General features: G+C 39.1%; 1 protein-coding gene across 4 annotated transcripts; it reads right to left on the bottom strand.

The window, feature by feature from the left end:
* On the bottom strand, nucleotides 1-22396 carry pcdh10a (protocadherin 10a). Of its 4 annotated transcripts, none has more exons than XM_065254412.1 (5): nucleotides 19407-22395; nucleotides 18040-18098; nucleotides 17315-17421; nucleotides 5452-5769; nucleotides 1-933 (listed from the first exon to the last, which is right to left on the bottom strand). In XM_065254412.1, the coding sequence occupies exons 1-5, from the start codon at nucleotides 21894-21896 to the stop codon at nucleotides 914-916; spliced, it is 2994 nt and encodes a 997-aa protein (XP_065110484.1). In that variant the 5' UTR covers nucleotides 21897-22395; the 3' UTR covers nucleotides 1-913. The 4 variants fall into 4 exon arrangements, 3 of the variants coding, with proteins under 3 accessions (XP_065110484.1, XP_065110485.1, XP_065110483.1); XM_065254413.1 differs by having other exon boundaries at nucleotides 5612-5769; nucleotides 19407-22394; XM_065254411.2 differs by lacking the exon at nucleotides 1-933 and having other exon boundaries at nucleotides 3278-5769.
* Nucleotides 22397-27568: the final 5172 nt, after the last annotated feature.

Below are 27568 nucleotides of genomic sequence, written 5' to 3'. Positions count from 1 at the left end.
TTTGAAGCCCCACTTTTAATGCAAGTCTTATCAGCACTTTGTATTGGTTTATGGCAATATGGTGTTTAGGAAACTATCCAATGGGCTACACAGGTTCAGAAAAAAGTATATTTATATATATATTATATATGTATGTTTATACATATATATATAGTTATAGATTTACAGTTATTTGAAACTTTTAAAGAGAACAGTACACACTTGCACACGTGAATATAAGCACAATGTCTGATGATGTATTCATAGGCCAATGAGAGGACACAATCGTCTTTTTTGTCCTCCGCATCCACTCTTTTTCTAAAGATAGTAGATCCAGAAGAACACTTGACCACACTGATTAAGAAGAAAAAAATAAACGACTATAGAAAACAGTCAAGTCTAAAACGGATAGTTGAGTTTATAATGCACATTGTTGGGCTGCTCTTTGTACAGTTAGTTTGTACAGTATACATGTGTGTGTGTGTGTGCATGTATGTGTATGTTGAAACAGGTAAAGGGCTCAGATAGTTAATATAGTTTATAGTTGACTGTAAACAGACACACACTGATCACAGCGGAGAGATTGATAATAAACAGCCACGTCCATTGATATTTCCATCGTTCTTCTTTTTGTCTCTCCATCACTTTTGATATGCAATATCCTGTTCCCCATTCCTCCCTGTGCACATCCAGTTTTTTTGGAGGGATTTGTCGAGGTTTCTCAGTCCTGCTGAGAACTCCCAGGGTCCTTACGTCAACGATTGAATCGTTTTCAGCAATCCGTCAGAGCTGGGAACGACCGGCTTGGTCGCGATTATTGAGTTCGGTAAGAAACGAACGAAGGAAAGTTTTTAAAAAGAACAGCTTGATGCTTTTGGCCGCTCACGTAACTGTGCAAACTCACGCTTTTTCAGGAATGTCCACGCGGAAGGTGCTAGGAAATCCTTTTGCGTGCTGAAGAGAACAGAGAACAGGCAGATAACATTAAATGAGATCTCACTATTGACTCATCTGACATGGCTTTGCTGTAATTTAGCTCAGTCTCACAGAGCAAATATCGTGTACACACATTTATGCACAAGCCACCAAATCACTGTTTTGCTATTGTTTGCTCTTCATTTCGGGAGGATTTTGTAAAGCCTTGAATATCTTTGGATGTCATTATGCGTTGGACTAATTCATTGTTATACAAATTACATAAATCTGCATGAATTCGTATTATATTTGACCATGTGGTGTGCAGAAGAAATACGAAAAGCAAAAGAAAAGGTTATACTGTATATAAAATGTACAGATTAAGAGTTTAGTTCCAAAACGCAATAAATGCCTTTTTTTATTTGTTGCAACCAAAATCAGTATTGTATCTGGTTAGTATTAAAAAATAAATTCCTAATTTTACGCAAAATTCGATATCCGCCCTGTTATTCTGTCATCTTTTCTTCCTTTTTTCCCAAACCGCGACAAAACATTTAATTATTTTACTCGAAATCAACGAAAATCGAGCAGGACCAAAACATTTTACAGCTTATCGCTTACAAAAAAGTTGAACGACGACATCCCAAGGATAACAGCAGCAATGACAGTGTTCTTAAAGGGATAGTTCGGCCAAAAATGATATTAAACTCATGATTTACTCACCCCCAAGCTGTCCGAGTTGCATATGTCCATCGTTTTTCAGACAAACACATTTTCGGATATTTTAGAAAATGTTTTAAATCTTTCAGTTAAATGTAATGTTACGGGGTCCACCCATAGTCCACGACCTTCAAGTCCAAAAAAAGTGCGTCCATCCTTCACAAATTAAATCCAAACGGCTCCAGGATGATAAACAAAGGTCTTCTGAGGGTAATCCGTGCGGTGTTGTTGTAGAAATATCCATATTTAAAACTTTATTAATGAAAATAAATACCTTCCGGTAGCGCCGCCATCTTAGACTCCTCTGTATTCAGGAGAGAGTATTAGCGTAGTGTACGCACTTTTCTTAGTGACGTATGACAAATTCGGAGGGCGGGCGCACAGAGCAGCAGCAGAGTAGCCTCCGTAGGCTGCGTAAGCTCTCATCCTGAATGCGGACGCGACTAAGATGGCGGCGCTACCGGAAGGTATTTATTTTTGTTAATAAAGTTTTAAATATGGATATTTCTACAACAACACCGCGCGGATTACCCTCAGAAGACCTTTGTTTATCATCCTGGAGCCGTTTGGATTTAATTTTTGAAGGATGGACGCACTTTTTTTGGACTTGAAGGTCGTGGACTATGGGTGGACCCCGTAACATTACATTGAATCAACTGAAAGATCTAAAACATTTTCTAAAATATCCGAAAATGTGTTTGTCTGAAAAACGATGGACATATGCAACTCGGACAGCTTGGGGGTGAGTAAATCATGGGTTTAATATCATTTTTGGCCGAACTATCCCTTTAATAAGTGTTTTGATTAATGCTGTTAATGTTTATTTTTTTAATCAGTGTATACCACTAGTCAACTAAATGAATATAACATGGCAAAGAGGAATGCACATTTATATATTGATTAAATAGATTTATAGCATTTTGAAAAAAAAAACTTATCAAAGAAATTAAATAATAATCAGTTTTTGTAATAAATCTTTGAAAATCAAATTACGGATTTGAATTTTTTATGTTATTATAACCTAAAGATGCTATGTGAAAGTTTGTAAAAGAAAATAATGGTTTTCATCTTGTCACTTTCTTGGTATAGAAAACACGTTTTTACCAAAATTAGTTGAAATGGATTTATTGCGTTTTGGAACCAAACTCTTCAGATGATTTATATGATATATATATATGAATATATTATACAACCAATTGACCTGCCATTGTAAAAAAATATTGTTGGTGCAACTTAACAAACTAACTTAACTGGTTGCCCTAAAAGTTTATTTCAACTCAAAAATATTTGTTGACTATATTTTACACCATTAAACTTTTTTGAGTCAACTAATATTTTTAGGTCAAATCAAGTCATAATTTTACGGAGCCCCTAAGGGGACATGGAGAAAAAAATTAATAAAGTTTAGTTTCACGTGCACATGTGAAACTATCGCGTTTAGTTTGCGTGCACACGTGAAAGTATCGCGTGCACACGTGAAAGAGAAAGTTTTGCGTGCGCATGAGACAGTATCACATGCGCATGCGAAACTAAACGTAAAAAAAATCTCCACATGAAGGTTTCACGTGAGCACATGAAAGTTTCACCTGAGCACGCCAAAGTTTTACGTGAGCACGCAATAGTTTTACGTGAGCACATTTAACTAAACTTTTGATTTTTTTACTCCAATGTCACCTTAGGGGCTCTGTAAAATTTTACGCAACCATGTAACTTTTTTTTTTTACTTGAACAACAAATTTTTGTGTGTTCCTCCACACTGTCAGAAAAAAAAGGTACAAAAGTTGTCGCTGGGGCTGTACCTTTTCAAAAACTACAATTTTGTGTTTTAGGTTCATATTGGCTTCTCAAAAGTACACATTGGTACTTTCGAGGTACATAATGGTACTGTTCCTCAAAGGTACATATCTGTACCAAAATTATAATTTTTTTCTGAGATTGTCTGTATTGTGATTGGACAGTGCTTTCAGAGCGCACAGCAATTAAGTGTAACACACTTATTTAGTTAAGTACACTATTGAGGACTCTTGTATTACTTTGTTTTAGCTCACTGTAAAAAAATCACAGTATTTTTGTCAAATCAACACAAATTTTTATGTTACTTTAACTCAAAAATGTTAATTTCAACTTGAAGTTATGTCAAAACTTAAAATAGTAGGTTGAATTGACTTGCAAAATCAAGTTGTTTTAACTTTGTGCTGCATTTTTTTTACAGTGTGTGCTTTGTTCTGATCGATGTTGTTATGGGTAAATGTATAAAACTTATCTATATAAAATTGTCATAAAAGCAATACAAACAAGACATCCAAAGAGATTTAAAATTGATGAAGATCTCTGAAACAATAACCACGCTAAAAATGCTGTGTTGTTTAAACACATGGTTGTGTCAAATATTGAACTTGTTCTAGCTGGGTTTGTAATTTTTGACCCAACCGTGTATTAAAAGAAAACAACCTGCTGTTTTTAAAGTGCACAGGCTTACAGAAAACACATTCATTTTAGCAAGAGTAACATTTGCTTGTGAGAGTGTTTAACCCAAATTTTAATTAAAAAACAATTATGCAAATATTTGTGAAGGTGGGGCTTGTGGATATAAGGTCTGTTATATTCACATGTCTCAAAAAAAAAATACATGCACATTTAGTACACATAGTACAGTACACATCCCCATGCTTTAGTGAAGTGCTACATACAATATCCGTTATTTAAAAAATGAACACAGTCAAAAGTCAAAAGTGCTGAATGTCTCTGGCTGCAGTGAGCGTACTCCGCTACAGTTTGCATGCTATAATCTCAGACAAGAAGGCGGACCGCTTTGACTGCTGTCACAAGTGCACTTACAGTATAACGGTGACATATGGCAATTACAACCCACATGGATACCGTACATGATGACAGACACATAGCCAAACACTGAAAGATTTTATCACCTATGTATATGCATGCTGAAAAATGCATATGACAGTGGGATAAATGTGCTTTGAAGCTTTAATCCATAATGCATGTAGCCATTCCATATGACATGCTGTGTATTAGAACATAAACATGCTCCATAATGCATACAGCTGAAGATGTGCTATGAGATCCATGATTACAACCATGTGATGTGGTTAAGGTTATGCTTTACTTAAGTACCTCATACATGCTGCATTCTGAAGGTATTTGTTGTGCTTAATAGTAGACATTGTACTAGTCAATTATATGGTATCTTACTAGTAATTATTGCATGGTTATTGTAATAAATTAAAATACTTAGAGCATAATGCATTGCATATAATTGGTCATGCATGCATTATAATGCAAATAGCATACCTTCGTAACACATCATATAGACGTTAAGTAAGTAAAGCAATGGAGAGCGATGTATTGCATACCATGCTTATGTGGTTATGATATTGATTGTTCTCAGCTAAAGGAAAAGTCACAGCACACAGTGTGTATTGTAGTATGTAGGGTAGTATGACTCATTAATAAAGTATTTATGAGCCGATAAAGCAAACTTATAATGGAGAATAGTGTAACCAATGTCATTGGATGTTTGGGGTGGGAGAATTTAGAGGGTATTGGGAGGACAAAATGTTGGACACAACTGCACAATTTCAAAAAAGTACTTTATTGATATGTCCATATATTATACATAATTATGTTTTTGAAGGAAAGGGGAAGACAAATTGGAGAGCGAGAGAAAATGTAAAAAAATGGTGTTTTGAGGAATGGGATTACATTATTTATAAATAGGTATATGCACAGAGCCATGGGTTAGATTCAGAACAGATGTCTGTGAATCGGTGAATCAGATCAGGGGCTTTCAGAAATCGTACACTTTGAGCGAGTACTCACACAGGTAGTTGGGTTTGTAAGGCGCTCTCGCGCTTGGTAAGAGTGTGTGTAGCTCGTGACGTGTGAGCGTGCCGTGGTGTGACTTGTCTTTGCCGAACGTAGAGAATGATCTATCATCAGGCCCGATGCACGCATCGCCCGGAACCACGCTCTCCTGTACCTCAGTGTCCGGGACCGCATCCATCCCCGGGACGTGCAGGTTGCTACGGTAATCGGCACCCTGACGACTGTCGCTGGGCATGAAGGAGGGCATCCAGCAACGGTCAGAATGACCCAGAGCCTTGCACTCCTCCGTGCAGTTGGAGAAAAGATCAGCACCTGAGAAGACACAGAGCGAAGAAGCTTGTTTGTTAGCTTTATAACATAAAAAGGAACATTTTGCATGCTTGCTAAGGCAACTATTTATTAATATAAATGTGACCGTGTCTGTAAAATACAGGATTAGGTCTCATAATCTTATTATGTATCAAAGTTTAATTTCAATCATTCAATTATTGAGGTTATTTTTCAAAGAATGTTTTTTACATAATTTTTTTGTAGAAGGTTTTTACAGACTGGGCCACAAATACAAATTCTGCATGTTACTCATACCCAAATATTTGTGCTGTATGTGTGAATGCATAGTGTGGCTTGTTGGGAAGCAGCATGCTATTCTTTTTTTCTATCATTTTCGGCTATTGGACAATGAAAAGGTGAAATATGTGCCAAAGATTTATATTGAAGGATGAGTCCAAGGAACCACAATATTATTCACTAGAGCAGTGATTCTCAAACTGGGGGTTGCCAGATGGTGCTGGGGGCAGCCCACTTTTGTGTCATTTTATGAAATAAGTAAGGAATAATTGACGACGGGCCATTGAAAATAATGCACACCCAAGGTGGTAATGCGGCACAACGCGAAGCGGAAGACCTTTCGCACATGTCATTTTCTTAATGAATGTTTTCGTCTTCGTCCTTACAGGGCACCTATTATGCGAAATCCACTTTTACAAGGTGTTCGGACATAAATGTGTGTTGGCACTGTGTGAACAGAACAACCACACAATGAAAAAAATTCACCGCCTTCTTTTTTAATCCCCATTAAACCAAGGCAAGATCATTAAAAAAGCTGTTTTGATTTTCTTGTTAATATGACATCACACAAACAAAGCCCCGGCCACGGATGGTTAATTTTACCCAAAAGCTTTTCTAAAAGTGTTTGTAAGCGCTAATGCGGCTAAATATACTATTGTCTCAGACTGTAAGTATTGTCACAGGAATCAGATCTATTTAACCAAAAGCGCTCACTGTCTGTTGGAGGGTAAGACAGGATCTGTAGCTCATTTGCATTTAAAGGTACACGCATGAAAACAACGCTTTTTCGCTCCCACCCAAATATGGACATTTTGGACTATATGTGAACCTGGACCACAAAACTAGTTTTTTTTCTATTATTTATAAATCATCTGAAAGCTAAATAAATAAACTTTTCTATTGATGTATGATTTGTTGGTATAGCCCAACACTGAAAAAAATATTCATTCAATTTACTAAATCTTTTTAAGGTAAGTGGTTGCAATCAATTTATTTTAAGCTACATTTAAACAAAAGTTTATTATTTTATTTTACTTTACTAATCTTTTTGTTTAAATGTAGCTCAAATAAATTGATTGAAACCACTTACCTTAAAAAAATTGAGTAAATTTAATAAAATAATTTTTTTCAGTTAATTTGAAAATCTGGAATCTGAGAGTGCCAAAAACAGAATACTGAAAAAATAGCATTTAATGAATGGGTAGCAACGTGAAGTTTGGAGGCGAATTTCTGGCCAATTTTGATCACGATTTTGCTGCATCCACTCACAATAAGTTTGAATATATTTACGGTATGAAATTTACAAAATATCTTCATGGAACATGATCTTAATATGGCATAAAAGATAATTTTCACCAATAACCCAATGCATTCTTGCCTTTTTTTTTACAAATATACTCGTGCGACTTATTACCGGTTTTGTGGTCCAGGGTCACAAATGATCTGTGGGTTATTTTGAGCTGAAACTTCACAGAAACGTTCTAGGTACCCGAGACTTATAATACATCTTGTAAAATGGGCATAATAACTTAGTAATAGTAATAACATAGTAACTTCCGGTAAATTTTGCTAAGAATAAATAACAACAAAGTTCTTTAAACGTAGTTTATTTATATAACAAGCAAAAAAATAACACATAGATTACCTAGGAAACCAAAACATTTGTTATTTTCGACGAGGCTTTCGTTCAAGAGATCAGTTTAGTAACTAGTCAGACCATTACAAAAACGAAACCGGAAGTAAGGTTCGGATCCAGACGTGTATCACGTGCGTCCGATGAAACCGTTATGTTTTTATTACACTAGAATGAGACTTTTTATCTACATACACCGGGCGTCCCCTTACAAGGAAGTCGCCATTTTGTGCCGCCATGTTTATACAGAAGTTTTTTTTCTAAATTGTCTCCAACGATGACAGTGTTGTCCGGTGGCGGATACCGTAGCTTCTCTATGCGTTTCGGTGAACGGTGGACTGAAATGTTGGTTGCAATTTGCAACCTCACCACTAGATGCACTAAAATTTACACACTGCACCTTTAAATGAATTTACATTAATGTGTAGTTTTGTATTACTGCAAAAACTATAATTTTAGATTATACAAAAGCATAACAAAGAGTTAAATCACACATCATGCTAAAACGAACTCAATAATTATTTACCCAAGCGTTAAATCATCTGTGTGCCTAAGCTCGGCAGATGCCTCACACATTCACAAGCTTTAAGATCCCCTGCTCTCACTTCAGCATCTGCTCTCTTGCTTAGCAGTTCAACAGTAACAAAGACAAACAGATAAAGGTGAAATTATTATGAATTTTCCGCAGCATAGCGTATGAAATTATTCATATTTGAATGGAGATGATTATTTAAACCTACTGACAGAGACGCATTGCTAGCTTTTACTCGTTTTATAATCAACTGCAGTCTTGATGCACTGTAATTGACTGGAAGGCAGCCCGCTGGAAGACAGATAGTTATACCCACAAAAGCAGTGAACCCTCCAGCCTTTTGTTTATCCTTTTTCTCCTGTGCGTGTCCCTCCCACCATACGAAATTTTACAAATCTGCTGTGATATTTACATGCGATTAATTTCATCTGCGTGTCTCTAAAGTCCTTCAATCAGACACTCGGCAATACGACCAAAACACACAGCACGGGTAGAAACCCTCTACCAAAACACAAACGCTTGCGCATTTTTGGCTAATGACTACACAGAGCGTGATAATTAGCCGGTTTCAGAGAAGAAAGAAGGGAAGGGTTGAAAACAAATATATGAAAGAAAAGGTCAGATTGCATTGCTGTGTCACACTGAACTAAATGAGGGTCCAGAGCTGTGAAAAGCTTGGAAAGTGGCTGTCTTGCTAACACATTGACCCCAGGGGATCTTATGAAAAACTTTCCATTATTTTACTTAGTCAACGAAAATCAAGCTTGACCAAAATATTTTACAGCTGATCGCTGTCAATAAAGTTCAGTGACGATGTCCCAAGTATAACAGCAGCAATGACAGTGTTCTTAATATGACAAAGTAAGTGTTTTGATTAATGCCATTAATGTTTATTTTTTTAGTGTATACCACTAGTCAACTAAATGAATATAACATGGCAAAGATGAATGCACATTTATACATTGATTCAATAGATTTATAGCATTTTTGAAAAAACTAATCAGTTTTTATTATAAATCTTTGAGAATCAAATTATGGATTTGAATTTGTAATGTTATTTTAACCTAAAGATGCTATATAAAAGATTGTAACAGAAAATAGTGGTTTTCATCTTTTCACTTTCTTGGTATAGAAAACACATTTTTACCCAAATTAGTCCAAATGGATTTATTGCATTTTGGAACCAAACTCTTCATTTCTAGTTAAATCCATAGTGTTTTTGCAACAGTTTACTGTGTCCTGTCCAAAGAAGTAGTGAATTTTTAGAAGTAGAGGGTTTGTTTGTAGCCAAAAAAGCTTGCATGCACTGCATGCACTTAGAGGGTTTTGCAGAAAAAGACAAATTTGTTAATAACCAATGAAAAGACTAAAGTGACATTTGTGAAAATAAGGCATTGCAGTTACAAACTAATAATCTTTTCATTGCCATTACAGTTAAATTACTGAAACCAAACATAACAGCCTGATCAAAATGCTTATTTACAAGAAAAAGTGCCAGAGGTTTTGCATCTGAACTCTTCTTCATTTTAAAATTTGTAGAAACTGTTCAGCAAACTACATTTGCACCCCTAAACAATAAGTAATTTCAGCTGCATCAAGGTCAAACTCAGCAGGTAAAACCAAAGAAATGCTAGAAATGGGAAGAATGTATATAGAGGACAGGATGAAAGCGTGTATAGGTTGATCTAAAAGATGAGAGGGTCAACGACAGGCAGAAAGAGATGGGGGTGGATGCATGTCAGGCCAATCTTTAATCTCTTGTGGCAGAAGGCTTTTCTGAGTGAGATCAAAGGACCCAGTTAGACAAATCTGACCTACTGATAAACCTCACCATATTGTGTGTGCGTGTTTGTGTGTGCGCATGCAAGCATCCCTAGATGAAACACACATGGGACTAATGTTTTATTAGTGCAGCACACTTGTAATGATTTACGTAGGTGACCGGGAAACATGCTGTTAGTGCTGTTGATATATATGCATAACACTGGTAGATTAAATACACTCACCCAAGGTTCAGTTCTGATTAACATTTATATAGGGAACACAGAAGCGTTCAGTGATAGAAGTGTTTTGTTATGTTGTGCATTTGCAAAATCAGCTTGTTTGTAACGCCTCATTCATTTCCAAGAAAACAAAGCAAAGCAGGATAACTGGTAATGTGGCCTGCTGGATTATAGGCTTCGGGATAATAGTTACTCTCAACGCTGTGTAGTGAACAGAAAAAATACAATCATACTGGGCTCGCCAGCAAGCCAAGCTTCCACACAGTGCACTAAATTATTGTACGAGTTGTACAATTGTTTTGTGCTAAATCACACAATAGGTATTGCTGACTGATGATTCATTTTGCGCCCGGCCACTAGGTAGCGCCATTCACTATTGCAATGAAATACGGCGCATTTCATTGTAGGGCGACACACTGGTCGTGGTCGAAAAAATCCAGCGAATCGCACGCAGACTTCGTAGGCATCTATTGTTTTCATTATTTTAGTGCATCACCATGTCTCACGTTTGTGTCGCTTTAACGCCCCCCATAAACCTGTTACCCCTTGTTCAGACAGCCAGCAACGTTATCGCTGTGTGTCGCCTGTCTCTTTCAATGAGGTGTTTCTAAATCTGCTTTCCATAAACAAATGAGCACCATCCACGCCAGTAACTGACGAGAGAAGGATGATGTGAACTCCACTGCTTCATTCTCATTGGTAGTCGCTCCCGAAATTCGCTCGACATTTGCATAAAGTTAATCTTTTCTTAACTTTCTCGCGTCGCTAGACACGCCCATACAGTCGCCAACGGTCACTTTCACTCGTGTCGCCGGAAGTCGCCCAGTTTCCATTGAAATGAGTGAGATCGCGTCGCTCTACTACTGCTGGTGCGTTAAAGGTGCAGTGTGTAGATTTTAGCGGCATCTAGCAGTGAGATTGTGAATTGCAACCAACGGCTCAGTCCACCGCTCACCGAAATGTATAGAGAAGCTACGGTAGCTGCCACAGGACAAACATGTTGTTGTTTAAGACATAAAACAGTAGTGACTGCTCTAAAGAGAAGTTTGTCTGTTTAGGGCTACTGTAGAAACATGGTGGCACAAAATGGCGACTTTCATGTAAAGGGACCCGCGGTGTATGTAGATAAAAACAGCTCATTCTTAGGTAATGTAGTTATGTATATTATATTGCATTTCTGTCAAGAAATCCTTTTAAATTTTACACACTGCTCCTTTAAGCTTTATATATATATATATATATATATATATATATATATATATATATATTGTACAACAGGTTACCATTACAGATGCGCATTCATTTATAGAGAACTGATTTTGAATTGAACTATAATTCGTACTTAAATAATGTAAAATGCATTCCCAGAGGACAATTTTATTACTCTGGTGATTGTCCTTTAATACACCATTCTCATTCGACTATTGAGAAATAACATTAGACAGATGAGGCAATTGGTAATGTACAATAAGACTGCAGAGCCGTATATTATTTCGGTCTTTTGCTGAGAAACGTTCGAGTTCACATTAATACATCTTGACGTTTCTCTATATATTTTTATCCAAGCACAAAATCCAAGATTTTGATGCGGTCGAGATCTCTTTTAAACTTGGAGACATTTGAGATATTTAGGGTTTATGGGAGAAATCTGAGAAGCAGGAGGCTAAAGCAAACCCTCCATTTGCAATCCATTTAATCCCACCGATGTCAAGGAGCGACTATTGAGAGATCTCATGCATGATGTGTCCTTCTTACAAGTAAGCAATTCTTCTCATCTTACACTTTTAACATCTGAAACCGTACCCGGATCGCAAATCTGCTCTGTTGTCTCATGAAATCCATATATCATTTCTACAACCTGCCTGCATTTTGTATTTCTGAATTAAGTTTATTTGTGAGGGTCAAATGTCCTCTCTAACATTTAGTGAAATATCAATATCAAGTCCTTACTAAATGAATAGGCTCATGCATCAACCAAATCATGTTTTTCTTTAAATCTAATGCTGTGCACATTGATTTGACATTCTGTAAAAGGGTTATGGTTAGGGGTAGGGTTAGGCGATAGAAAATCGTATTAGCCTGATATAAAATTAATGAAAGTCTATGAAATTACCTCACTAATATAGTGAAACAAATGTATGTGTGTATATAGAGATACACATGTGTACATGGAGACGAGACTTTATAAGGCAGGGATCCATGGCCACATCAATATCAAGTACACAGATAAACATGATAGAATACAGTCGAACTTAATGTAATTAAACGAACGGTCTTTAAATATCCGTACAGAGCCAGCAGACAGAAGCTCGCAGCGTGAAGTTCACATCGATATCACGGTTACACACAGAGACGTGTGACGCATACTGTAGGTCTCGATACCATCTGAGTAAGGCCCGCTTTTGTAGGTGAAATTAACAGCCTGTGAAAAACACATTAAACTGCAAGTTTTGCATGCTCTGAAGGAAATACAAGTGTTTGAAAAACAGCATTGAAAAGTGTTGAAGACATAATGCTTCTGTGTCACACTGCAAAGAGTGTAAATGTATTCGCAATGCTGTTCGCACGTAAATGGAAAAAGAGAGAATTGCAATGTAATAATCATGTAAATATTACAATGACATAATGCTGGTTAGAAGTCTGCCGGATATTTTCAAACTTGAATCGTAACGTTTTTTTGTAGAAGTATGAAGCGTACCTAACCAAACAATTACAAAATCAAAGGTGCTGTTTATTTGACAAGGAGCAAATAAGTGCAAATTCGAGCTAAGCAACCGTATTAAAACATAATAGCTATTCAAAGAATTCGAAACTGCACATACACACCTAACAATTGTACTATTCAGTACATTTTTTACATCAAAAAGTCTGTACTGTTTTACTATTTTACGAGGTTGCTAACTTATCGTACGCTGTGAATTGTATAAAAAACGTACAAATAAAAAAATTGTAAAGAAACTGCACGTACACATCTAACAATTCTATTACTTAATACATTTTTGACATCAGAAAGTCTGTACTGTTTTACTGTTTTACTATTTTATGAGGTTGCTAACTTATCGTACACTGCAAATTGTACAAAAACGTACAAATAACGAATTTGCAAACAAACACCTAATAATTCTACTATTCAGTAAATTTTTGACATCAGAAAGTCTGTACTGTTTTACTATTTTACGAGGTTGCTAACTTATCGTACGCTGTGAATTGTATAAAAACGTACAAATAAAAAATTGTAAAGAAACTGCACGTACACATCTAACAATTCTATTACTTAATACATTTTTGACATCAGAAAGTCTGTACTGTTTTACTGTTTTACTATTTTATGAGGTTGCTAACTTATCGTACACTGCGAATTGTACAAAAACGTACAAATAACGAATTTGCAAACAAACACCTAATAATTCTACTATTCAGTAAATTTTTGACATCAGAAAGTCTGTACTGTTTTACTATTTTACGAAGTTGCTAACTCATCGTACACTGTGAATTGTACAAAAACATACAAATAAAGAATTTGCAAAAAAACTGCACGTACACACCTAACAATTGTACTATTGAATACATTTTTGACATCAGAAAGTCCGTACTGTTTTACTATTTTACGAAGTTGCTAACTCATCGTACGCTGTGAATTGTACAAACATTTACAAATAAAGAATTCGCAAAAAAACTGCATGTACACACCTAACAATTCTACTATTCAAAAGTAAATTTTTGACATCAGAAAGTTTGTACTGTTTTACTGTTATGAGGTGGCTAACTTTTCGTACGTTGTAAATTGTACAAAAACGGAAAAAAAGTGCAAACTGCACATACACACCTAACAATTGTACTATTCAGTACATTTTTGAAATTAGAAAGTCTGTACTGTTTTACTATTTTATGAAGTTGCTAACTTATCATATGCTGCAAATTGTACAAAAACATACGAATAAAGAATTTGCAAACAAACTGCACGTACACACCTAACAATTCTACTATTCAAAAGTAAAAAGTCTGTACTGTTTTACTATGCTACAAGGTGGCTAACTCTTCGTATGTTATAAATTGTACAAAAACGTACAAAAAAAGAATTTGCATGTGCACACCTAACAATTGTACTATTCAGTAAATTTTTTAACATCAGAAAGTCTGCACTATTTCACGCAGTTGCTAACTCATCGTATGCTATGAATTGTCCAAAAGACACATAAAGAATTCGCAAACAAACTCCACGTACACACCTAACAATTGTACTATCAGTAAATTTTTGACATCAGAAAGTCTGCACTGTTTTACTATTTCACACAGTTGCTAACTCATCGTATGCTATGAAATGTACAAAAGACACATAAAGAATTCGCAAACAAACTCCACGTACACAACTAACAATTCTGCTACTCAATAGTTTTTTGAAATCAGAAAGTTTGTACTGTTTTACTATTTTACGAAGTTGCTTACTCATCGTACGCTGTGAATTGTACAAAAACATATAAATATGGGTGGTGATGGCGCAATGGATAAGACACACGCCTTTTGTGTGAGAGACCGGGATTCGAATCCCGAAGTGAGCAAGACACTTAACCCCTACTTGCTCTCATCGTACCCTCTAAATTGTACAAAAACTTACAAATAGAATTCGTAAACAAACTGCACTTCTTTACTGTTACTATTTTACGATTTTACTCATCGTGAAATGTACAAAAATGTACAAATATTACATACAATAATAATGAACGTATGAATGAGATAAACCAAATTTGTACGAATTAGCCACCTTCTAAAATAGTTATGCATTGCCATGAAAGTCAACGCTCTATGATCAATCAATACATAAACAAATAAATACAAATATTCAGTCCAACCACACTATTTACATAATTGCCCAACAAATCCTGTACTATTAGATTTGTATGTGGTTACATATTGCATATCCTTAATGTGGATATCTAATTGAAAACATTAATGAATGCTAGGGATTTAAACATCAAGGGAGAGATGCAGCTTTGAGTTCAAACACACTAAGCCAGTGGTTCTCAATGTTATTCTTGGAGGCCCACTGCTCTGCACATTTTGTATGTCTCCCTTTTTTTACACACCTGATTCAAATCATCAGCTCATTAGTAGAGATCTCTATGAACTGATCTGATTGTGTCAGATGAGAGAAACATAAAAAATGTGCAGAGCAGTGGGCCTCTAGGAACGGAGTTGAGAACCACTGCACTAAGCGTTACTCCATCAGGAGATGCTCTTCATCCAACTGTGTTTGTGCGTGTGTTATTTTCAGCCGTTTTTGCCTTTCCTGCATTTTCCCTTCTGGAGACCTCATCACATATTTTATCAATGGTGTGCAAAAGTATCAAACAAGAGAAGGAAAAAAACATTGGCAAAGCCCTGATAAGCAAATTTCCTTTCAGATGTGTTCTTAAAATACAAATAGTCAGTGTGTTGATCATCTCCAACACGGTTAAGTACTTTTGACAGTGATTAAAAATGTCTGATGTCTTTTAGCGGCTTAAACTGGCTAAGAATTGCTTTTTTGTTTGTCACGGTACAGTGAGCCAGCTTTCCTGGTTAAATAAAAGTAAATGATTTACTTAGATGATTTATTTAGACATCCATTTATAACAGTTAAGACCCTTGTTGTTTCTGTGCCAGATAAATATTGTTGAGATTTTGCATAAAGTAAATTAAATCATCTCAGAGTTATGTATTTAAAAAGGTTATGCTCCCATCAGTCGACTTTAATTTAGTTATCTTCCCCGACGCATCCTCTTACTGTTGCCACCATCAACTGTGTGTGCGCGCACGTTTGTGTGTTCCTGATGCCGATGTGATAGCATTAAATTACGGCGACAGGAATGATTTGATTAACGTCATCACCGCTCGTTCCTCATTTATAGATAATCATCAATCTATCGCTCACTCATGTTGATCTAATTGTGCAATTTGTCACGCCTCTATCCTCACCACAAACAAATGCAGATATAACAGTCATCCAAACAGGCTCCACAGGCGCCGCTCTCCTAGCTTCAAACACTTCACTCTCTCATTGGCTCTGTCTTTCTCTCACTATCTGGCTGCGTTTCTTGGCCGGGCCTTTCTTAATTTAGACTGATTTTTTCAAATTGATGCTGTAAGAACAAAGGGAGCCGAGCTAGGCATGTGTGAAGGAGATGTGAGTGCTTTTCCCCGTCAGTGTCCCAGGCCTTCTTCTTAACCTCACTGTGATAATTGGCTACGCAGAGACAGGCGGTGAAAGGAAATTGCAGAAACTGTAAGCTTGCCAACACACACCCAGAGGAGAGCAGCTAAAGTGGAAGGACAGGCACGCATCATCTCGTTTTACCTCTTCAAGATTTAACTTATTTTCTCCTCCTTGCCCTTCTCGGTTTTCCCGCCCTCCCACAGACGGTTGCCTCACACACCGCGTGATCTCCGAACCCACGTTTGCCACGCTCGTTCAGGCCAACCCGATTGCATTTGTATTCCATTGTGTGCAGCGCATATGTAATATCTGGCAATCCATAGTCTAGCTGTTTGCCAAACTGAAGGCTGAATGTCACGATTCCTTGGAAAGAAAGGTCAGAACCAGATCCAGTCAGAGTCGTAAACTTATTCCCTTGCTTCACCTTGATCAATAATCAAGAAGAAATGAAACGCGAAGGCTAAAAGTAATAAAAGCTGGCGAAATTGAATATGAATAAACAAAACCGAATCAAATTTGTCTAGGACGAACGATTGCCTATTCTTTCCGTTTACATCAAACGTTGGCATTTGATATGGATGAAAGAATAATTGGGTTTGGGGGTGGTAGGCAGCTGTTTGGGTTTGTTACCAGGGAAGCTTTCAAATACTCATTAAATGCTTCAGAAAGCCTGTCCATCAGACATGTTCGCGGCATCGACTGAAATCCGTTTAGCTCTGTTGACAGATGTGTAATTTCCACGCACCTCCTTTATTGATCTTCTCGAATCGGCTGAAGCCTTGTCACGTTTCTTTTAAGGCACATCGAGTACTAGGCACTCCAATGTCTGTCTCCCTACTGTATGTTAACCCTCAGCATTCAACTCCCAAGGTCTTTAGCAAGACCTCAAGGTCAACGGTGGACGTATTAACGGTAATTACTGTACTCACCTGCTGTGTGGCCCCGGTTGGTGGCATCGTGATCACTGTCACCCTGTTCGCTGTCTCCGTGTCCACTGTCTTTAGAACTGACTATATCTGCCTCTTGAAATGCTGAACTGTAAAACATTATAAAACCAAGTCGTTGTCATTTAGTAGCTTCGTTAGAAGTGTAGTTTTTCATAGTTCATGAGTATCGATTGTTTGGTTATATTGCACTTTTGGCAGGCGCTGTTTAGACTGCTGATTAAATTCGATATTAAATCTGAATTACTCTTCTAGAATGTACAATGCATTCTGCAACATAAATATGACACGGATAGAAGCCGAGTCAGATTTTGGCCAGGGGCCACGTTAGCAATGCTGCTCAGCTTTATCACTGTGTGTGGGGTGTGTACCAACTTAAGCATATTTTAGGGACAAATGTGTCCCTGAAATTTGGGGACATTTTTTTTGGGATGTACTTGTTTGTAAAAATACTATAAAAGTATAGTATACTATAAAAATAAAAGTATAGTGTATATATATATATATATATATATATATATATATATATATATATAATCATTATTATTATTATTATTATTATTATATTAATAATTAATTATATTTTTTATTTTTTTGAGTTATGATTATATTATGGTGTTTTCAACTTTCTGTATTTAAAAATGTTAATAATATTTAGATAGCTAAGTTAGTGTGTGCGTGTGAATGGTGGATTAGGAGAATCATCGCACCTGTTGACTCGTCGAGGTCTATCCACCAGGTAGCTGAGCTCAGTTCTCTGGTGTTTGGTCTAAAACACAAGAATGACATTAATAATAATGGAAATAACAATCTGTGTCTCACATTAAAACACTGATCAGGTCCCGGTTCTGCTCTGACCACACACTACAGCACCTCAACCATAGAACCGCCTTTGTTCGGCTGATACCCAGCGAGTGTGTGCTTGGCATACTTAAAACTCTCAACCAATACACTCCCCCTCCCAACTGAGACTTACCCCAGCACGGTACACCCTTACAGAGCGTGCCAAAGGGTAGTAAGGTAGAACTTGTTGGATATGGGGGCTTACTTAAGATAACCTGGCTCATCTCCTGGCTCAGAGGAAAAGAGATGGGGGAAGAAGAGGAGCTGTGTTGGCAGGTAGCGCAGCATCATATGTAACTGACCCTGTAGTGTAATTAAAGCCTCTGAAAATAGAACGTAACAGCCTGGAGCAACACCGTTGAAACCAGTACATGAGTCACAAGCAGGCAGATGATTACAATCTGACATTACCAACAGCGGAGGCTGCTACTGAATTACACAGGAAAAGTACTAAATTGCTTTCTAAGGGGCATGTGTGTATGAAGAGAAAATTTGGGGAATTTCACACTTTTCTTTCTATCTTTTTTTTTTGCCTCATTATGGGAATATTGTATAGTAACATTAATAAAGTTGTTGCGTTTTGTATAATGGTAGCTCAATTGGTAGAGCACTGTGTTGCAACGCAAGCATCCAACACACATACTGATAAAAATGCATGCACTCTTAAAAAAAAGGTTCCTTTATCGGGCAGTATGGTTCTATAACAGAACCTTTAGATGCACTAAAGGTTATTTGTAGTGAAACTGGTTCAAAAACGAAATGGTTATTTTAAGAACCTTTTTGGGGAACCAAAAATGGTTCTTCTTTGGCATTGCTGTGAAGAACCCTTTCTGGCACCTTTACTTGTAAAAGTGTAGCTTTCACTCTACAATTTAAAAAAATGGTGTTAAATAGCACTAAAAGCTCATAATCATATGGAAAACCATTTTTGTGCTATATAGCACCTACATTGCACCTTATGGTTTTACACAGGTGCTACATATGTGCTATATTGCACTAAAAATATTTTCACTCTGATTATGATCCAGTGAAGCACTTTTAGTGCTATTTAGAAGTTGCTTTGGATAAAAACGTCTGGCAAATGCATAAAGTATTTGAATGCACATTCACTAATGACATTTACATAAAATATAACACATTTATGCATTTGTATAATAAGTTAGGGTTTGTAAACGTTATTAATGAAATTTTAAATAAAGTGTCACTCAAAAAGGTAATAATATATGCGTTTTACCTCGCTTGATAGAATGCTTCCGTTGGAGATTATGTCTGGTTGCTGGTCCGCGTATCCGGTAACGATGGCCCCGCACGGATTGTGCTCCGTGTCTGTACTTCGGGACGGGCTGCAGGGTTTGAGGAACATCAGATCAGTTTTGGCGGACTCCGGTGTCAGGCACACCTGGTAGCAGTAATTCTGGTTTTGGTGGTGGGAGCCGAAGCTCCCCGACTCCTCCACGGGTACCTGCGCGGTGCCGGCCACGTTGGTGCTTTGCACGAGCATGATGTCTGACTTGCTGAGTTTCTTCTTGCGCCCTCGCGCTTGACGACTGCAACATTGGCAGCACGATTCTCCAGCCATGCACGTGTAGATGTTTAGTTTCTTGTCTTTTTGACAGCGCACGGCCAGCACGATCATGGCGAGTAGGAAGATGAAGGACACGGAGCCGAGCGCGATGATGAGGATCAGCGTCAGGTCCAGCGAGCCCTCTTTAGACTTTACGGACCCCCGGTCGCCGCTCCGGCCCTCCACTACACTGTCCACGAGCAGCACGTTAATGCTCGCCGAGGACGAGAGGGGTGGCTGGCCGTGGTCGCGCACTTCGATCAACAGGTCGTACGGGTGCGGCGGGTCTCGTTTGCTGGACACCCGACGCGCGGTGCGCAGCTCGCCGGTTCTCCAGTCCATCCGAAACATCCCAAGCTCGTTTCCGCGAATGATGCTGTAGGACAGGCGCGCGTTTTCCCCGTCGTCCCCATCTGTGGCAACGATACGGGTCACCAGGTATCCCGGTTCGGCTGACCGGGGTAAATGTTCCCTCGCTGTACCGTTTTTGCCCAGAGGCGCTATTACAGACGGCGCATTGTCGTTCTGGTCCACTATGATGACATTAACAGTGGCGTTGGCCGTTAACTCGGGTGATCCCGAGTCCTTGGCGTGCACCATGAAACTGAACTCTTTAATTTGCTCGTAATCAAAAGAGCGCAACGCGTACAGGTAGCCGTTCTCGGAGTTGATGGACACGTAGGTTAAAATGGACATACCCTGTATTTCGCACTCCAATATGGAGTAAGTGACATATGCGTTCTGTCCAACATCGGGGTCCACGGCGCTTACCGCGTAAATGTACGCGCCCGGGACATTATTCTCCGTCACGTACACGTCGTAAGCCGACTGCATGAACCTAGGTGCATTGTCATTTTCGTCCGAAACGTGAACTTTGATGGACTTGGTAGTGGAGAGAGAGGGCACCCCCTTATCTTTCGCGACCACCGTGAGCGTGTACGACTCCGCTTTCTCGCGATCCAGCGGGCCGTCCGTGACGATTGTGTAATAGTTTTTAAAAGACGATTTGAGCTTGAACGGCACCTCGCCGTGCAACTCGCAAGTCATCTGTCCGTTCTCACCGGAGTCGCGGTCTGTCACGCTCAATAGCGCGATCACCGTGCCCGGGACAGCCTGCTCGCTCACCGAGTCTGTGACGGTGCTGAAACTGATCTCCGGCGTGTTGTCGTTCACGTCTATCAGCTTAACCAAAACTTTGCAGTGCGCGGGCACGGCGTTCGCTCCCATGTCTTTCGCCTGCACGTAGATTTGATGCGTGCTGCTCTCCTCGTAATCCACCTCACCGGTCACTTCGATCCTCCCGGTGCGCGAGTCAATGTTAAACAGATCCCGAATGCGCGGGGGATTGTGACTACTTAGCGAGTAAACAATCTCTCCGTTTTGGCCCTCGTCCATGTCGGTGGCGTTCAGTTGGATAACGAGCGTGCCAACAGGAGAGTTCTCACGCAAGCTCACGGAGTAAACGGATTGGTCGAACGTGGGCGCGTTGTCGTTTGAGTCCAGCACTTTAACCACCAGCAATGCGGTACCGGTCCTTTGAGGTTGCCCTCCGTCCACGGCAGTGAGCACGTACCTATGCACCGCCTGCTGCTCCCGGTCCAAGGGTTTATCCAGCACGAGCTCCGCGAATCGGTTGCCATCGCCCTGCGTCTGTACGTCCAAGTAAAAGTAGTTGTTGGTGGTGATGGCGTAGGTGCTCAGGGCATTAGTCCCTACATCTGGGTCAAAGGCATTCTCCACCGGGAACCGGGTGCCCGGCGTGGCGCTCTCGGTGATCTCCACTGTGATGTCCGTCTCTGGAAAACTCGGCGGATTGTCGTTTATATCCATCACCTCGATCTCGACGCGGAACAGTTCCAGCGGGTTCTCCAAAAACACTTCGAGGTGCAGGAGGCACGGAACGGTCTGGCGACATATCTCCTCTCTGTCGATGCGCTCGTTCACCACCAGCGCGCCGTTTTCCAAGTTTACCTCCAGGTACGGAGTGCGCGAGCTCGGCACGGTCTGGAAACGGCGCGCGGAAAGTTTGGTAATGTCCAACCCCAGATCTTCGGCGATATTTCCCACGACCGTCCCGCGCTCCTGCTCCTCCGGAACCGAGAAGTGCAGCTGCGATAACCCTCCATCCAAGATCGAGAAAAAGAGAAATATCAAAATCATTTCCAAACAACAAGTGCGCTCCTCTCTATTCCCTCTCGCTCGCTCTCTCCGTGTCTGTCTGTGCCCAGTTTCTTCTCCGATCTCGGCTTAGGAATTACCCATTGCCTTTGTCCAAAAATACATATGCGATGTGTAACTTTCCAAATGAACAAGAAGGCTCCTGTGTGGTATGTCAGCCTGAAACCATGTCGCCATACGCGCAAAGTCCATAGCCATTTGATATCTCAAGGAGTGCGCGATGTAGTAGTCCGTGCGTCAGAACAAGACATTGCAGAATCTACAGATGACCCAATCCTTAATAATGGGGAGCCAAATCTTTCCAAAACTATTTTGCCCGGTACATGAACCAGTCAGTTCCTCTTGAACAAAAACATAAAAATCCTCAAATGCGAACTACTGCATATAGATAACACTTTCTACACGTAGTTTTCTTGTGGTCCCCAATATGTACAGGATGCTTAGAAATCCATGGATGTCTCCTTGTCGACTTCTGCAAAGAGAGTGAGCGTCCGTGCGTTGTTTTGCGCAGAGCTCTTCCTACCAGCGGCCAATGGAAACCCCGGAGTGCCAGCGCTGCCACCGCTGATTGGTCCGAGGGAACGTCAATCAAAGCTCCCTCTTTAGTGCGCGCTCACAAGCTCACCCAGCGCCCCTTTCTTTAAACGGAGAATGAGAATTGATTTACATGTCTTATAAAGTCAAACAGGCACTTTCAAGGTAAATATTAGCACAAGAAAACACGCTTACCTGAGCTGTCCCTCCACATTTTTTCAGTTTTTATTTGCTAGTTTATAAATGCTTCCCTAGTTTGCTTATCTGTTATTTAGCATTTTGTTATACAAATCCATGTGCAATTTTAGGCAGTAGTATGATGAATGTGATCATTAGCGATAAATGATAAGTAATTAATAATGATGACATGCAGATTTTGGATGCAAGGAAAAGGTGTGTGCGCCTGTGTACTTTTAGTATGCGGTTCACGAGCACGCATGCCGAGAGCTCGTGCATGCGGAGGAGTCCTGGCTTCAGAAGCTAATGAGATTTTGTCATGTATCAGTTTGTTTACTGACGAGCTTCATATCGGTAAACATATCTCTTTCATTTTCTACATTTACCTCAGTTTAATTCCCGGGTAGAGGCAAGCGACAGGTTAAACCGATCGGTTGACATCAAGAAACAAACCCACCGTGTACGTTTCTCCTTGCCTCCGTTATAAACCAACGTGTGGGTGCTGTTGCGATCTTGCTAATGGTCACAAAGTTTTTTTCCGCTTCGTGTTTGTGTAGCAATGAGTTACCGGTCCGTGTAAGCTCACGCGCTGTGTGACGTGCACACTGCGCCCTCTACCAGACAAACAACGAACTGCTAGGGCACGAGACAGGCATTATTTCATTTTATTTTAATCCCAAATGTCATGCTTGTGAAAATCCTGTTATAATTTTTATGTTTTTTTTTATTATATTTAAAATTTCTGTTAGTTTAGCAACGGTCCGGTAAGATTTTTTTTAAAACGAGTTTCAGGTTTTATGAGGGATGCTGAAACACACTCAGCTGACATTGTAATATTAGCAAAAACAAAGAAAGGAACAACTACTTTATTAAAATGTGTTACATGTCACGGATGTTTAATGTTGCCAACGAGAAACACTTTACAATAATGATGTTATTGTTAATAAATGCATTTCTTAACATAAACTAACAATGGACAATATACGGTTTAAAAAATATGTATTAATATTTGTTTATGTTAGATAATACCAATACAATTGTTCACCTTAGTTCATTGTGCATTAATCAATTGATTTAAAAAAATGTATAAGCAAATGCTGAAATTAGCATCAACACAAGTAAGATTACTTAGATACAAGCATCTGGCAAATGCATACATTTATATCATCAAAAAAAAAAAACAGTCCTTGCGTTAAAAAACAGGAACTCCTTAAAGGTTTATGTTTCTGGACTGCTGGATGCATTTCATCAAACAACAGCGCCGCCCAGCGGTTAATTAAATCATTTGAACTTCCCCGTCTATGTGTTCTACAGTAGGTGTTGATTGTCTGGGCTATAAGGGGGTGTACATAATTAAGCAGCTTTAATGCAAAAATCATTTTGAGGGGCTGTAAATAAGCATTTGTGGCACCCACCTAAGGTGAAGATGATTGACAGTTTTAACAGAGAGCACCAGAGTTGAAGAAAAAAAAATACTTTTAAAAGTACTTGCTTAAAATATGGCACATTTATGCATTTGACAGATCATTTTATTCAAAACAACTTACAGTGCATTCAAGGTATACATTTATATTGATGTCTGTGCACCCTGGGAATCAAACCCATGACCTTTGTGTTGCTAACCCAATGCTTAACTGTTCAACAGTTAGAGAAAAAGTAAAAAGATGTTACGTAGAAGAAACAATGCATTTTTTTTTTCAAAAAGTTGAATTTTTTTGCTCTTTCGTTTCACGCTGTCTATCTCCCTGGTGGATTGATTTGTGTTTTGTCAATCAGTACGTCTCGCACAGCAGGAGGGTGATGGGTGTTACTCCCCTTTAGCCCCCCACACCTTACACACTAAACACATCTTTAACTTAAAATCAGTGTCTTTGTGTGTGTGTCAGAGTAGGACGGAGGTAATGATATTGCAGCATTTGGAGAAATGACGGTTGCCAAGATATGATATGATGAGCATCTGTCGATTCCCCCAGCAACCGACCAATAATTGTTCTCTTTTCATCTCTGTCTCAGTCCCCCCCCCCCCCTCTCTCTTACTCTCAGTAATATCATTCTGTAAAATGATGTCTGGACTGAAATGGGCTTCACTGTGTTTGATTTTGTTCAGATCCTATCAAACTCTTTTAAAGATTTAAACCTTGCTCATCCCTCCCAAATCCCACCTTACACTACTCAACATAAAACACTGGTGTTGTTCAAATATGATGTGAGAACAGTGAGATTGAAGTCAAAGTTTACTGACACTAAGCCGGACCAATTCTCCAGTAAATGGGCTATTACGCTCATGACACACACCGAGCATTTGACTGGCTAGAGGACTTTAACACAGATTTTCTTCTCATCCAAGGTCTAGGATCTGTAAAGCTGTCATTGATTGCGTAAATGTGCAAGTTAATTGGCTTTTGGAGTGGCACCATTGTGATTTGTGGATGAATAGCGAATCCAAATGTGTGTGTGTATGTTTAATGAATCCTGTAAGTATGTACAGGATTCATTAATGTGTATGGAGTGGGGTGTGTGTGATCGTGAGCACACTTGTTTTTACCATTTTAATGTCTATCAATTCACCTTGAAGAGAAGAAGTACTGTAGTAGAATTAGTGTGAATGTGAAATGGCTTATGGTGCTATGGTGGCCCTGGAAACATGCACACATACTAATATACTGTATGAGAGAAAGAGAGAGAGAGAGAGAGAGAGAGGGACAGCGTTAGGGGGAAGTGCTACTCTGCGATTACCTCCGCAGCTGTAGCAAACAAGTAGGAACAATCCATCAAGCGTCAACGCCTTTCCAGATTTTAATTAATTACACTAACTTGGGACAAGGTCAGAGGCGTGCCGCGGGAATGGCAGGGGATGGATCGATACGAGCATGCGCGCTCCCGTGATGCAGGGTATTCGGCTGAAGTTATTAAGAAGTTTGAGTTGTTTTGTGTCCGGCCTTTGTTCAGGCCTCACGGTTTAATTATCCCACACAGACGCAGCGGTGTATTAAAGGCACATGGAAAATACAAACATATTCATCGAATTTAACATCTCCATTATGATGAAACAATGCAGTTTTAGTCCTGATCCCGTGTGCTGCAGGGAAAAGGGAAGGGAGAGACAGGAAGAGCGCGTGAAACACATTTTTCATTCGATTGGGGCTCTTAGCAATCGACCTAATGGAAATACGATTCTTATCTTCGGCCCAGGGAGACTGGCTCTTTAATTTACTCATAGATCATCGCGCTATGCGTCCTATCCCTGTTTACTCGAATTGCTAAGTACAGTCATATAATGTAAACGACTCTCTCATTCATAACTGAATTAAAGAGACGAAACATCCAGTTATGATACTCGTTGTAAATTGCCTTTTACTCCTGGATAGCAGAGATTGTTTCTTCATTAAAATTTACTGTATGAACTCATGAAAGGTGAGGAAATTCAGTGACATTTATCAATCCATTTATAGGCCTGTTGTATATTTAAATATATTGTTCCTTCCAATGTGTGGATTTCAGCACCACGGACAGCAAACCTATTCCACCAACCATATACATTGGGCCAAAATGCATTTGGTCTACATTGTAAACGGTCTGTGTTACAACTAACCCAGCGTTAGTTTTTGCCCCGCGCACCCCTACGTACCTATATTTTCATTTTGGATTATAAATATATAATGAACTGTTATGTTTTATTACCTTAGAATGAGTCATTTTATCTACATATACCGTTTCTACAGTAGCCCTAAATGGACAAACTGCTCTACAGAGCGCATTTCGTCACTACGTTGTCTCAGATGATGACAAGTTTGTCCTTCTCTGTGTGTTTCAAAAGGAAGGGATGGGCTGTAGACTGAGCTGTTGGATGCAATCTTTGCTAGATGCCGCTAAAATCTTTACACATCACCTTTAAGGGTGTACTCACATTATGTGAACCGTACCGTACCTGAGTACACTTGACCCCAAAGTAGTGTGATCTTTCTGTGGTAGTGGGATTGCTCCGTACAGTACCAGGGTGCAGTGCGCTTTGCAGAGGTGGTCTCAGGTATAGTTCGCTTGAATCGGGGGCAGGAATGAAAAACTTCAGTGGCGCTGAAAAACACTCTGATAAGCACAGCACAAATACATACAGTCGTATGTCACCACATCACAAATGTCACCAAACGACCCCAGATAACAGAGGTGTGATTGACATCAGTTTATGACAACAAAACATCTTGAGAGTGATTGGATCAGAGCAGACTTATATGCTCCTAATATGCGTTTAACTCTTTCCACGATAGCGTTTTTTTAAAAAACGTTTTCAGCCAGCACCAGCATTTTTCACAACATGATCTCACAAAGTTCCGTGGGATTTTTTGCTCATTTTTCCGTGGCATTCTCACGGATCTCCGCATATTTCCGTGCCCCTGCCATGGACTTTCTTTTCCATGGCATTCTCACGGATTGGTTACTCAGCTGCTTTTTCTTATTTTCAAACCATTGTCGCTTCGGTTTAGGGTTAGATTTGGTGTTTGCGTTAGTATGTCACTTTAAGTATTGGTTTATACTATTTTTTCTAATGTATTCTTTTATATTTTCTAAACTTTAATCAATTGTCTCCTGGCGTTGCGGTTAGAGTTGGGTTTGGGTAGGGATGTCATTTTATGTAAATCTAACCCTAAACCGAAGCGACAATGGTAAGAAAATAGGAAAAAGCAATGTAACCAATCCGTGAGAATGCCACGGAAAAGAAAGTCCGTGGCAGGGCCATGGAAATATGCGGAGATCCGTGAGAATGCCAAGGAAAAATTAGCAAAAATTTCTGTGACTATGCCACAGAAATTCGTGAGATCAGGTTGATTTTTCATGATTTTCACAAAAGTTTAATGCCTTTCAGAAAATGTTCTTCTTAAAATACAGAAACAAACAATATATCAAATGAAAGCACAGACCCTCTGCTTTAAAAAAAAAACAACAAC

Source organism: Paramisgurnus dabryanus, chromosome 4, assembly GCF_030506205.2.
Source record: "Paramisgurnus dabryanus chromosome 4, PD_genome_1.1, whole genome shotgun sequence".
Classification (NCBI taxonomy): Eukaryota; Metazoa; Chordata; class Actinopteri; order Cypriniformes; family Cobitidae; genus Paramisgurnus; species Paramisgurnus dabryanus.
This window is presented reverse-complemented; position numbering and strand designations above follow the sequence as displayed.